This window comes from Nansenia antarctica, assembly GCF_963989245.1.
Source record: "Nansenia antarctica genome assembly, chromosome: 6".
Taxonomy (NCBI): domain Eukaryota; kingdom Metazoa; phylum Chordata; class Actinopteri; order Argentiniformes; family Microstomatidae; genus Nansenia; species Nansenia antarctica.
The window spans coordinates 73,728,887-73,742,992 of NC_137676.1; the positions used below are offsets into that span (position 1 = coordinate 73,728,887).

At 47.7% G+C, this 14,106-nt stretch overlaps 1 protein-coding gene across 1 annotated transcript in view; it reads right to left on the minus strand.

Annotated features, from left to right (window-relative positions):
• Positions 1 to 4,178, minus strand: part of LOC308160963 (guanylate-binding protein 1-like) — a gene marked incomplete at both ends in the record, with an annotated part of 9,077 nt that extends 4,899 nt beyond the window's left edge. Inside the window, 5 exons of the mRNA XM_080534886.1 lie at positions 261 to 503; positions 1,693 to 1,913; positions 2,487 to 2,596; positions 3,103 to 3,233; positions 4,007 to 4,178. Coding sequence (XP_080391012.1) covers positions 261 to 503; positions 1,693 to 1,913; positions 2,487 to 2,596; positions 3,103 to 3,233; positions 4,007 to 4,178 — 877 coding nt within the window. The remainder of the gene's footprint in view (positions 1 to 260; positions 504 to 1,692; positions 1,914 to 2,486; positions 2,597 to 3,102; positions 3,234 to 4,006) is intronic.
• Between the last annotated feature and the right edge of the window lie 9,928 nt (positions 4,179 to 14,106).

The following is a 14,106-nucleotide window of genomic DNA, read 5'->3' on the forward strand; positions in this document are numbered from 1 at the left end:
TCGTTATTAAGTTGTCTTCAACAAAAAATGTAAATAATAGAGCTACTGTATGTATGTATGTATGAATGTTATGCAAGTGTATTGTCTGTATTTAAGTGTTTAAGATGAAACATCGTTTGAAAGTATGGTATGAGGACCCCAGGAAGAATAGCTACTGCATATTTGCTGTATCTAATGGTGGATCCAAATAAACAAACAAACAAACAAACAAACAAACATGAATAAAGTAATAAAAGCAGCTGTGCAGCTGTGTGACTCACTCCTCCCGGTGACTCGGTGCCCTCCTCTGACGGTCTTCACCTCGCTCCCCTGGAATATGTGGTGACAGAAGGCCTCCACCACCCTCCGGAAGCCTGGGCAGAGCTCCTCCTCGTCCAGGGTCTCCAAGACGGCCATGTTCTCAGGAGTGGTGGGGGTCGGGAACACGAAACACTTACGCGAGGGGAAGAAGTTCTTGATACACTCTCTGGGGAGGTTGTACTCGTTGACCCTTCTGCCAAAACCTACAGGATCCAGTATGTCAGTTAGTAATAATAATAATCATAATCAAAGTGCTCCAATCATTATATAATCATCATTTAATTATTTAGTCATTTAAAGGCAATATTACAAAGATGGGTTTTTAGTCTTGACTTGAACATAATGTGCTGAGGTTGCATCCCTAATGTAAACTGGCAGTTGCATCCCTAATGTAAACTGCCACAATCTGGGTGCATAAAATGAGAATGCAGCCTCACCAAATCTCTTCTTTTGTACATGTGGTACACAGAGAAAACCAGCGTCAGAAGACCTGAGAGCTCTATTGGGCTGATATGCTAGCAGAAGACCTGAGAGCTCTATTGGGCTGATATGCTAGCAGAAGACCTGAGAGCTCTATTGGGCTGATATGCTAGCAGAAGACCTGAGAGCTCTATTGGGCTGATATTATGCTAGCAAAAGACCTGAGAGCTCTATTGGGCTGATATGCTAGCAGAAGACCTGAGAGCTCTATTGGGCTGATATGCTAGCAGAAGACCTGAGAGCTCTATTGGGCTGATATGCTAGCAGAAGACCTGAGAGCTCAATTGGGCTGATATGCTAGCAGAAGACCTGAGAGCTCTATTGGGCTGATATGCTAGCAGAAGACCTGAGAGCTCTATTGGGCTGATATGCTAGCAAAAGACCTGAGAGCTCTAGTGGGCTGATATGCTAGCAGAAGACCTGAGAGCTCTATCGGGCTGATATGCTAGCAAAAGACCTGAGAGCTCTATTGGGCTGATATGCTAGCAGAAGACCTGAGAGCTCTATTGGGCTGATATGCTAGCAAAAGACCTGAGAGCTCTATTGGGCTGATATGCTAGCAAAAGGTCGATTGGCAGGAATGCCCACCGGCTTATGGTAGAGAAAAGAACATTCAATTCACAGGCAACAGCTCTGGTGGACATTCCTGGAGTAAGCATGCATGTACTAATTGCACGCTCATTTTGCAGTATTCTAGAGAAAGCCACTGGATGCTGTTTGTGTATTGGGGTCAGGGGAGGCTGGTGGAGGTAGAAATCGGAGGACGGGATCATTGTAATGCATGGATGTGTTTCATACCATTCCTCGTTACGTTTCTTGCATCACAATGAGCCTGTCCTCGGATTTCTACCTCCATCAGCCTCCCCTGGTTGTGGTAGTGTTATGAGTTTACAGGGTGTGAAAGAAGGTCACCTGTCTTGAGTTCCAGGGCGTGCTCCAGATAACCGTCTGAGTTGATGTCTCTGCCGCCGATGCTGAGCTGCAGGCTGAAGTCTCTCACGGTCCACACGAAGTTAGGGAAGAACCGAACAAACTGGACGTGCCCTTGCCCCTCCTCCTCCTCCTCTTCCTCAGGGGATGAAGCTCGGCTGGAGGCCTTTACCTTGATCTTCTCTGTCAGCTCCGTCACATACCTGGGCTACGTTGAGGACCTTTGGACAGGAGATTCAAGTTCTACAAGCTACAAGGCAACGGTTGTTAAGTCGTGACGTGTTTCCGGGTCCAAAGTTGGCTGAGGCGCTCTCTTCGTAAATGCCGCAGTAATTATAATATTAATTCATTATATTTGTATAGCGCTTTTCCGAGGCTCAAAGACGCTGACAAATATGGGGAAAACGGGAAAGTGCTGCGTCCCTTGTTGTATGAATAGATCCGAGTCTAAAAAACGATTGAACTGTCATTCTACCGCTTTAGTACACTGGTACTATGGTGCAGGGAATTTTTGGTTTGGACCCAGAAATGGCTAAACGTCACATTTGACGTCAGACTTAACAACCGAACAGACCCCTCAGTCCGGCTACACAATTTGGAGAACCTGTTTGAACGTTTTCAAAAGGCACCAAAAGTTATATTCATTTTAGAATGTGGTTGTTATAGGAATTTTTTATAGCAAATGTTTTACTTGCTCCGGGCAAGCGGGCAAGCGGGCAAGCGTTACTGTGGAACCCTGCTGGAGATGAGCTACTGATGATGAGACCAAAGGATACTGCAGTTTCAACACAGCGTCGTTGTCGATGACGCCTCGGCTGTTGTAGACCAGCGTGCTGCTCAGCAGGATGGCCAGGCAGAAGATCCAGCCATCGTCCTTACAGTCTCCCTGGAACACACAGTGATCAAGGCCCATACGGTCAGCTGAGGCTAATCAGCTGATCATTCCAAGAGTAAAAACAAAACACGGTGCAGCAGCTTTCAGTCACTCTGCCAGCGTGCTCCTGGAACAAACTCCCTGAAGAAATCAAACAGGCCCAAAACCCTTAAAATATTTAAATCTAAGCTAAAAACCTTCATGTTCTGCAACAGTTATGATTAAACAAACACTTCTATCAATGTCTTTTTTATTACTATAGTCTTATTAAATGTTTTTATCTATCACTCTTCCTGCTACGACTGGTGGATTGATGATTCACTTGCTTAGTCAAATGTATCGATTGTAAGTCGCTTTGGAATAAGGCGTCTGCTGAATGCCAAACATGTCAATGTAAATGTAAATGTCAGAAAACAAGTGACAAACAAGCATTACCACACTTGCATGCGCGCACTCACACACAGACACACAGACACACACACACACACACACACACACACACACACACACACACACACCTTCACCACGTCCCCCAGCCCCTCTGTGTCCAGCAGCACCAGAGTGACGTCGTCAGGGTGGTTGGGGTGAGGCACACACCACATCCAGATGCCCTTCGTCTTGGCCTCCACGGTGGGCCCCAGGGCAAAACCTACATCAACATTTCAACATTTTCTTTATGGATTCTCATTTATTTATCATTAATTCATACTATTCATTTAAATGATAGGTCTACTGGTGGAAATAATGGTAATACATTATATATATATATATATATATATATATATATATATATATATATATATATATATATATATATATATATATACTGCTCTGCACTGAGGTCCAAAACAGTTTGTTAGTTTCAGATAGTAACAGAAGTTGCTTTAACAAAAAATTTAAGATGTATCTGTTTACATACGGAATACCCTGAAAACAATTAAGTGTTTCTCACTGTTGAATTGAGCTATCTTGTGATCCCAAAGGTAAGGAGAGTGTATGTATGTATCGAGGGCCGAAGAACATAACCTCCTATCTGCAAAAATGTTTAAAATCTTAAAATTAAAATTAAAATTAAAATAAAAATTAAATTAAATTAAAGAAACAAATTTAAAATCTTACAGAATTTTTCAGATAGGAGGTTATGTTCTTCGGCCCTCGGTATGTATGTATGTATGTATGTATATGTATGTATGTATGTATGTATGTATGTATGTATGTATGTATGTATGTATGTATGTATGTATGTATGTATGTATGTATGTATGTATGTATGTATGTATGTATGTATGTATGTATGTATGTATGTATGTATGTATGTATGTATGTATGCATGTATGTATGTATGTATGTATGTATGTATGTATTGTAACGAACCTGTGTGAGGTCCGTTAGCAGCTCCCCCAGGGGAGTTAACTCTCTCCCCTCCCTTATGGCCGGCCAGTTTGTTGAGGAGATAAGACTTGCCGGTGCGGTACAGCCCGACCACGGACACCACGACGACGGGCTGGGTCAGCCCCTCCAGGTAGAGTTTGGCCTCCGGGACGACCCGGAGCTGGCCGTCCGAGTTATCCACGAGGCACATGGGAGAATCCATGTCGATAACGGCCTGGAAACTCTCACCAGTTAATCTGTAGGCCTAATAGGAGATGATACGAAGACAAAATAAACGTGAATTGATCATTGAGTCCTAGGCTATACAATGCAATGGTTTAATCGTCCTTGGGTTTTATGAAAGGCGCTATAGAAATCGTTAATCGAAAGTTATTATTATTATTATTATTATTATTATTATTATTATTATTATTATTATTATTAATGAATATCTGGGTGTTTATCCATGAAAATACATCAGTAGCCTGTCACAAAGCAAATAAGGAAAAATGAAGGTGAATGTTCAACGTCTGCGTCTCTGATCAAATTGTTGTAAACCAAATGTAATTGTCGGCTGCGTCCCCAAGTAGGGAGAAAGTATATTGGACGGACGGTATGGTATACTCACGTCAAAGATGCGTTATTCCTTCTTCTAACAGACTGCCAAAGGCTCCTGGCCTGAGCAGAGAGGACCGTCTCCTCCTGTGGCTGGTGGATAGATGATTCACTCACTTATTAGTCAAATGTTGCCTATCTGTTGTAAGTCGCGTTGGATAAAGGCGTCTGCTAAATGCCAAAAAAGTAAATGTAGTAAACTGAATCGAGGAGATGTGTCCAGATGCTCAGATGGGCAGTATTTATACTAATGCTTCAAAGCTGAAAGTCTGAAGTCTAACTATTGGGGCAATGCCTTGCAGCAGCTTGGCCTACGTCGGCTATCAATCAAATCAATCAAAAACAAACAATCAATCAATCATCTCTTCAACACCACGGCCTATCTGAGTGTTGTTGCTGACCATGTGCGTCCCTTCATGGCCACAATGTACCCAATCAATCAATCAATCAATCTTCTAATGGCTACCTCCAGCATGATAATGCACCATGTCACAAGGCAAGGCGAGTTTATTTGTATAGCACATTTCATACAACAGGGGCAATTCAAAGTGCTTTACATGTAAGGCGATCAACTTGAGTTAATTGAGTCTTTACTTACAAGCGAGTTCGTTTAATCTCAACGAGACGTCCTTGATATAACTTCTAAGATAAAAATGATCCAATCATATATTCGGCACCACTACTGAACTGTTCTTTAAGAGAAGATTTATTCGAGCACATCAGCAAACAATAGCATCAGCAAACAATAGCATTTCATTCCATGGAAAGGGGTCTTATCTAGCTTCACCTCCGCAGGCCAGGATCAGCTAGTCGTCAATAGGTTAACTGCAGAAACTTCACCAGACAAGAGCCCCGTTTCCTCTTGGTGCCTAGTCTTTATACATTTTCCTTAACATTTAGGGATGGGCTGTCCCTCTGGTAGACTTCTTTCGGTGTCCGTGCGTGTGTGCTGTGTGTTATCTTCTTCTTCTGACCCCCCGGTCGTTTGTCATGGTGAGTGTTGAATGAATGAATTAATGAATGAATTAATTAATGGTCTTTATTGTCATTGCTACAGTACAGGTACCAAACAACGAAATTTAGGAGGGGTGGCTCCCCTGGTGTTAGGAAAGAAAAAAAAACACTTTAAAAAAAAAAAAAACAAGAAGGGAAGGAGCTGGTTTACATAAATAAAGGCTATGTACACTATCCACTGTACTATACTGTACAGATAGACGACTAGGGTTGTCATATTGCACAATAGTGTTATTGCACATTTATTTAAAGTGTCGCAGTTTGCAGGCTTGAAATGTACATATTTGTCATGGTGAGAGTGTTGTCATGGTGAGAGTGTTGTCATGGTGAGAGTGTTCGGACACTCTGTCGGCAACGGTATCCTGAGCAGCCTAGCCTTGCGCGACGTTAGACACACACACATTCTAATGTTTTTTAAGAAACCAGTAAGAATATGCACACAGTTATGTTTTTAGGATGCACAGATATTTTGATAGTTATTTTGGGTGTATTCTACGTGCGTTCTAAAGCACTAATTGGCCAGTTAATTGATCTTCAAACACATTCCCTCCTGACCAGGTCAGTAGGCCCTATGTCCTTATCAGGATCATGTCCTTATCAGGATCGCTTGTGTAAACATCACTGTTGCCAGGCCCACAGACTCCCATGACTTGGGATTCGATTAACTAGTTAAAATACACTGGGCCGGTTTCAGAGACAAGGCTTAAGCCTAGTCCTGGACTAAATCACACTTTCAATGTAAAATCTCCATTGAAGATGTTTTTTAGTCTAGGATTAGGCTTAAGCCTTGTCTGTGAAACCGGCCCACTGAGTATAGAAGAATAGACTTATCATTAATGATTAGTTATGATAGTATAAAATGAGTATAGGAAAATAGAATATCATAACAGCAGGTACAAAATGGTTATTAGCACATAGGTAAAAATAAGCAATCTACATATTATTTAAATAAACACACAGTACTTGATTTATCACTTCTAGCTATTTTAATACAAATCCCTAACACATTCATTATTGAAAAAATACAGCAAGAGGAGCATAGGAAGAAAATAAAAATGACAATGATTAAACGAAAATATAAGAAGTAAATAGTAAAACATTCAACCTATCAGTGTGTTGGTTTCAAACAAAGAGGGATATATTTCCAAATATAACATTTTAGGAAACGATGGAGCAATTTAGTATCTGATGTCAACTCGTCTGAATCGCATTCACACATTCACCACCAAAGCGACTGTCAACCGAGTCATATTTCATTGGTTGCACAATCAATGGAAACGTACAGATAAATGTAGGCTACACTAGAAAATTACATTTGTGTGCAAAATGTGTGAGTCTCACAAATGGAGGGCTGTTTACCAGACTGATCCAGAGACAGTTTACCAGACTGATCCAGAGACAGTTTACCAGACTGATCCAGAGACAGTTTACCAGAGACAGTTTACCAGACTGATGCAGAGACAGTTTACCAGAGACAGTTTATCAGACTGATCCAGAGACAGTTTACCAGACTGATCCAGAGACAGTTTACCAGACTGATCCAGAGACAGTTTACCAGACTGATCCAGAGACAGTTTACCAGACTGATCCAGAGACAGTTTATCAACGTGTTCAGATACCAGAGACAGTTTATCAGACTGATCCAGAGACAGTTTACCAGACTGATCCAGAGACAGTTTACCAGACTGATCCAGAGACAGTTTACCAGACTGATCCAGAGACAGTTTACCAGACTGATCCAGAGACAGTTTATCAACGTGTTCAGATACCAGAGACAGGATGGTCTGATGGGGAATGTCCCCAACTGTGAGATGGGGTTGCTTATACGCTTCTGTCTGTGTGAGGAGATGTTGTTGTTGGGTTGGAGTTGGTTGTGAGCTGGAGTGAGAGAGAGAATATGCCTGTGTCCTATACGCTGCAACTCTGTAATAAATCTGTTCTCCTGAGGACCCAGAGACCCGTGTTTGAAGTCTATCATTGATCCTGAAGAGCATGTTGTTGAGGGGGCTACTTTACATTGAATGGTTGGAATGACACAAGGCAGAGATGAGAGACATCTTTACCTGAACTAATCATCTCAGCGATCAATATCCTCACCATACTCAATATATCACTATCACTGTCTGGCTAACTAGTAGACGCCATGATTGCAAGATCTCCAAAGTTAGCTAGCTAGTTGCACTGAACCTCCACAAAGTAGCTACGAACCAACATCATAAAACCATCGTTTTATGTTTTTTATATATAAGAAATAGAACATATAGAACCTATAGAAAATGAAGTATATACGGTACAGTTTGTAAAAAATAAAATAAAATGAATCCAACTAAACAACGCCATCTGGTGGCGACAGAAAAATACAACAGACCTCTTACACTGGCTAATAGCTAGCAGTTCAACACGAGGTCATTTGTATTCAAAACGCCTAATACGACAATTCTTACCTGCAGGAATGTGTTCAGCACGATCAATAACATTTGTGGCAGCTACTGGTCGTCTATGAAAATATAAGTATACTTTTTGGTTAGACAAAAAAATTAAATAACGCAATTGTAGTGCCGGAGGAAAAAGGAAAGACGTAGGCAACGTAATGATAACTGTTTAATCAAAATAACAACTTGTACACTCCGTACAGGACCAGGAAATCGATCACCAAAACTCTTGTATCTAAACAGGAAGTTGCAACGTTAATAATCCTCCCCTCTGCCCCTAGTGCCAGAACTGGTTCCCTCCCACTACACAACCAACAGTAAGAGGAGAACATGAACCCATAATGTAGTCACTACACCAGCCCCCCCAGTGTTCACCTCAATATTGGAAATCCTCACGGCGAGGAGGGCGTATGGCCCGGCCCCTACGATCGTAGGTAAAGTCAGGAGGTGCGGGAGGAGGTGTGACATCGCCCATCACGTCCTCCTGCAGGGAAGGACGGGGGGCAGTGACGACCGGGGGCCCGTGAGCTGCGGGGGGTTGTCGGGGTCGGAGGGGGGAATGGCCAGGGCGCTGCAGGGGAGGTAGGACTGGAGGCCGGCCTCTGCGCGGTGGCAGGGCCAAGTCCAGGGGCAGTTCAAGGTCCAAGTGGGCCGGTTTGAGGCGATCAACGGACACACACTCAGGCCTACCCCCCATGTCAACCATGAAGTTCTTGGCTCCGGCCTCGATGACACGGAAAGGCCCGTCATAAGGAGGACGTAGTGGAGTCCTGTGGCCATCATGACGAATGAAAACGAACCTCGCCGAGTGCAGCTCCGGGGGCACCCTCGAAGTAGGGACACCATGCTGCGTAGTCGGGACCGGGACGAAGGTCCTGGCGCTGTCCAGCAGGGAGGCGCGCTGAGCGGCGGCGGACCAGGGCTCCGTTGACTTGGGAATGAAGTCACCGGGGACCCGCAGCGGCTGTCCAAACACCAGCTCAGCGGACGACGACTGGAGGTCCTCCTTAGGCGCTGTCCTGAGCCCCAGCATGACCCACGGCAGCTTGTCAAGCCAGTTGCTGTCCGTGAGGCTGGCTCGAAGGGCGGCCTTCATGGATCGATGGAAACGCTCACAGAGCCCGTTCGCCTGCGGGTGATAGGCGGTTGTGCGGTGGAGCTTGACCCCCAGATTCTCCGCCACCGCTGCCCACAGCTCCGAAGTAAACTGTGAGCCACGGTCAGAGGAGAGATCAGCAGGGGTGCCGTAGCGGGAGACCCACACCGCGATGAACGCCCGGGCCAGGTCGGGGGCTGTCGTTGAGGAGAGCGGAACTGCCTCCGGCCAGCGAGTCGTCCTGTCCACCATGGTAAAGAGATAGGTGTATCCGTGCGAGGGGGGCAGCGGCCCTACCAGGTCCACGTTTACATGATCGAACCTCCGCTCAGGCACAGAGAACTGCTCCAGGGGGGCCTTGACGTGTCGATGCACCTTGGCGCGCTGGCAGGCGATGCACGTGTCTACCCAGGCCCTCACATCCCTCTTGAGCCCATGCCAGACGAATTTCTCTGACACCAGCCGCGAGGACGGTTTCCTACCAGGGTGAGACAAGCCGTGTATCGCCTCGAAGGCGGGGCGCCTCCAGTTGGCGGGGACCACCGGTCGTGGCTGACCCATGGAGACGTCGCACAGGAGCGTGGCCCCTGCGTCACCGAAAACCACCTCTTCTAGGCGCAGTCCTGTGTCCGACAACTTGAGAGCCTGGACGGCGGGGTCGGCGGCCTGGTCTGCAGCCATGCGCGCGTAGTCCAAACCCAGTTGGACCGCACCAACCACCGCCCTGGAGAGACAATCCGCGACCTGGTTGGACTTCCCAGCAACGTGCTGGATGTCTGTGGTGAACTCGGATATGTAGGCGAGCTGGCGCTGTTGGCGGTCGGACCACGGCTCCGCCACCTTGGACATGGCGTGCGTGAGTGGCTTGTGGTCCACGTAGGCCGTAAACTCGCGGCCCTCCAGTAAAAAACGGAAGTGTCTGACAGCAAGCCACAGCCCGAGGAGCTCCCTGTCGAATGTGCTGTACCTTTGCTCTCTGGGAGACAGCTGGCGGCTGAAGAATGCAAGAGGCTGCCAGGCGTCCCCAACCCACTGTTCGTACACCGCTCCCACAGCAAAGTCAGAGGCGTCCGTGGTGAGAGCAGTGGGTGCCGAGGTCGAGGGGTGGGCCAACATGGCAGCGCGGGCCAGGGCCGCCTTGGTGTCCTGAAAGGCTTTGACACGCTCCGCCGTCCAGTCCACCGGCTGCTTCAGAGTCTTGCCCTTCTGGGCATCGTACAGAGGCCGCAGGATGTGAGCGATGTGGTGGAGGAAGCGATAGTAGAAGGTTACCATCCCGATGAACCCCTTGAGCTCGCTGATTGTGCTGGGGCGCGGGAAAGCAGCGACAGCTTCCACCTTCGAGGGGAGGGGGGTCACCCCCTCTGCGGAGACCCGGTGCCCGAGAAAGTCGATGGTGTTCCGTCCGAACTCACACTTCGCCGGATTGACAATCAGCCCATGTTGGCTGAGCCGTGTGAAAAGGGCCCGGAGGTGGGACAGGTGCTCCTCCTCCGTGGTGCTTGCGACGAGGATGTCATCCAAGTAGACGAAGAGGAATGGTAGGTCCCGGAGCACCGAGTGCATGAGGCGTTGGAAGGTCTGCGCCGCGTTCTTCAGGCCGAACGGCATCCGCAGAAACTCGAAGAGTCCAAATGGCGTGATTACGGCCGTCTTAGGGACATCCTCGGGGTGCACCGGCACCTGATGGTACCCCCGTACCAGGTCCACTTTGGAGAAGAAGCGTTTGCCTGCCAGGTTCGCTGAAAAGTCCTGGACATGTGGGACCGGGTAGCGGTCAGGCTTGGACGCGTCGTTGAGGCGGCGGTAGTCCCCACATGGGCGCCACCCGCCGTCTGACTTAGGGACGATGTGCAGGGGAGACGCCCAGGGGCTGCTCGAGCGCCGAACGATGCCCACCTGCTCCATATGCGCAAACTCCGCCCTGGCGATGGCCAGCTTCTCCGGGTTGAGGCGCCTGGCCCTGGCGTGGAGGGGAGGCCCCTCGGTCTCGATGTGGTGCTCCACTCCGTGTTTCACCGTGGGCGCGGAGAAGGTGGGCTTGGTAAGGTCGGGGAATTCGGCGAGCAGCCGAAGGTACTGGTCACTTTCGGCGAGCGTATTGGACCACCCGCTGTAGACCGCCTCCCCCTGCGTACAGGCGAAGGAAGCGAAAGTCTGTGAGTTGACCAGGCGCCTGTTCCCCACGTCCACCAACAGGTTGTGGGCGCACAGAAAATCCGCACCAAGGAGGGGAAATGTGACAGCCGCTATGACAAAATCCCACGAAAAGCATTGTCCTCCGAAGCACACGTCCACCGCCCTAGTGCCATAAGAGCGGATAGGTGTGCCGTCCGCGCCTGCCAACTGCGGACCACGCTCCTCCTTCGCCACATCCGATCTCTCTGCCGGAATGATGCTCCACTGGGCACCTGTGTCACAAAGAAAACTGCGACCAGAGGCGGTGTCTTGTATGAAGAGCAGCCTGTTGGTGACGCCAGCGCTCAGGGCCACTACTGAGTGCCGGCCCCGCCGTTTCCCGTCGGTCCGAAGGTGCAGGGTGAGCGGCACCGTTTGGCCTTGGCGCCAAAAGTGGCGTGGTAGAAACAATGGCCCGCAGCGTTACCCTGCTGGCCAGAAGGTCTGGCGTCAACCTTCGCTCTCCTGCGACGGTCGGGTGGCGGGGCGGCCGCGGGAGCGAGCAGGTCGGGGGACCGTTGAGGCATGGCCAAGACGAACCGGTCCGCCTCCCTGGCCAGGGCGCGGGGCTCCATGATGGCGGTGTTGGCCAGCGCCATCCTAACTTGAGCTGGCAATGTGCGCATGAACAGCTCTGTGAAGAGGATCATGGGGTCTTCTGTACCGAGCAGGTTTAGCATCCTCTCCATGCGCGCAGAAGGCCTCTCGTCACCCAAGTCCGACATGGCAAATAGGCGACGCACCCTCTCCGCAGTGGACAGTTCAAATGTCTCTAGAAGCAGGGCCTTGAGGCGCTCATATTTGTTCGTCGTCGGGGGAGCAGACAAAAAACCTACCACTCGAGCTGCGGTGGAGCTGCCCAACATTGCCACAGCATGGTTGTACCGGTCGTCGTCGTCATCGATGTCACTTTTGTTAAAATGTGCCTCTACAATAGCAAACCATGCAGCAGGCGTTGAGTCCCAGAATTCTGGTAGCTTGAGAGTGGGAGTGTGCGCACCACGCGTTACCCTGACAGGGGATGGTGATGGCTGCCGCTGGTTTGAACGTCTTCCTCTCCCGGACATTTTGCAGGATTGCAATGTTCGCTCGCTGGTTTTTGTACACAATCACGTTAACAAAAATCCACGTCGGGGGTCACCAGTGTAGTGCCGGAGGAAAAAGGAAAGACGTAGGCAACGTAATGATAACTGTTTAATCAAAATAACAACTTGTACACTCCGTACAGGACCAGGAAATCGATCACCAAAACTCTTGTATCTAAACAGGAAGTTGCAACGTTAATAATCCTCCCCTCTGCCCCTAGTGCCAGAACTGGTTCCCTCCCACTACACAACCAACAGTAAGAGGAGAACATGAACCCATAATGTAGTCACTACACCATGTACTTTAGAGATGAGCGGAGCTCCAACGGTTGTTAAGTCGTGACGTGTTTCCGGGTCCAACGTTGGCTGAGGCGCTCTCTTCGAAATGGCGCAGTAATAATAATAATTATTATTATTAATATATATGTATAACATTATACGGGAAAGTGCTGTGTCCCTTGTTGTATGAATAGACAGAGTCTAAAAAACGATTGAACTATCAGCTAAAGACTGTCTTTCTGTGTCCTGTTGATATTGTTGTACTCCTGTTGTCTGTTACTTGTTCTTATTTTCACTTGTTTTGCCTATTTTAAACCTGCTATGACTTTCGCTATTTTATTATGTTTTCATTATGTTTTTTCTTTATTTTCTTCTCTACTATGTAAAGCACTTTGTGACCCTTGGTCTGGGAAAGGTGCTGTACAAATACATGTTACTTACTTACATGAGGCCTCCTTCACAGGCCGGCTGGGGTCTCACCCTAACAACCATGAGACCAGCAACAAGACCAAGACCAAGTTTCACATCATACAACTTCCATGTGAAGCCCCTTTCCCTTTCCACGGCTTGTACGAACACACTGTAACAAGGCAGAACGCCCTTCAAAAGGAAGCAGTGAGCCGGCCCGGTCACAAGCTGTCTAACAGCATCATCACTCCTCACCCGGACCCACTCCTTCCTTTTGGACTAACAGTACTATTAATGCTGTTAATGCTTCACATGGGGTGAACTGAAGACAGGTGGATCACATTTGCACTGGTTTCGGAAAGAAAGCTACACTCTGTGTGTGATTGGCTGGCTTTGCTTGTCCACTCTGTTCTCAACAACGACCATGACGTCTCCATGTAGCCTATTGGAGCATGAGATGTGGATGCTGAGGCATACTGCTGTTTGGTTTCCCACTGGCTGTCGCTGTAGTGTCGAAGCATCGCTTTGGAACACTTTAAAGTCCCATGTAAGAACCCTCTGTGAAAAGTAGATGGCGCCAGATTCCTCAAAATCTTGTAGAATTTCAGTTTTCATATTGGCCCTTGCTTAAAATCGATCGAACGGGCCCGAAATGATTTAAATATATACAGTAGAACAGAGGGGTTGGCTCCCTTGTTAAGGCCATAACATACTACTATTCCTTTGTTGTTTTGTGCAACCAAAAACCACATCTTCTATCTCTCAGGATCCCTGCCACATGAATTCAGCCGTTATGTGACCAATGTAAAGAGGAAGATGAAAAGGAAAGAAGAAAAAAGACTGGAGAGAAAGGAAGTAGCAGCATGAAGCAACTTATGTCTATGTGTAACAAAGATGGAAGGGGAGGGGCTTTGACACCATGTCAAAATATAGTTTCTGTGTCACCTTCCTATGGGCTGTGCCTCAAAAAAATGTCAGTTTTGATCTGCCACAGCAATCGTCACACACACACCCCTGATAGTGAGTTGAAGGTTACGTGGGACG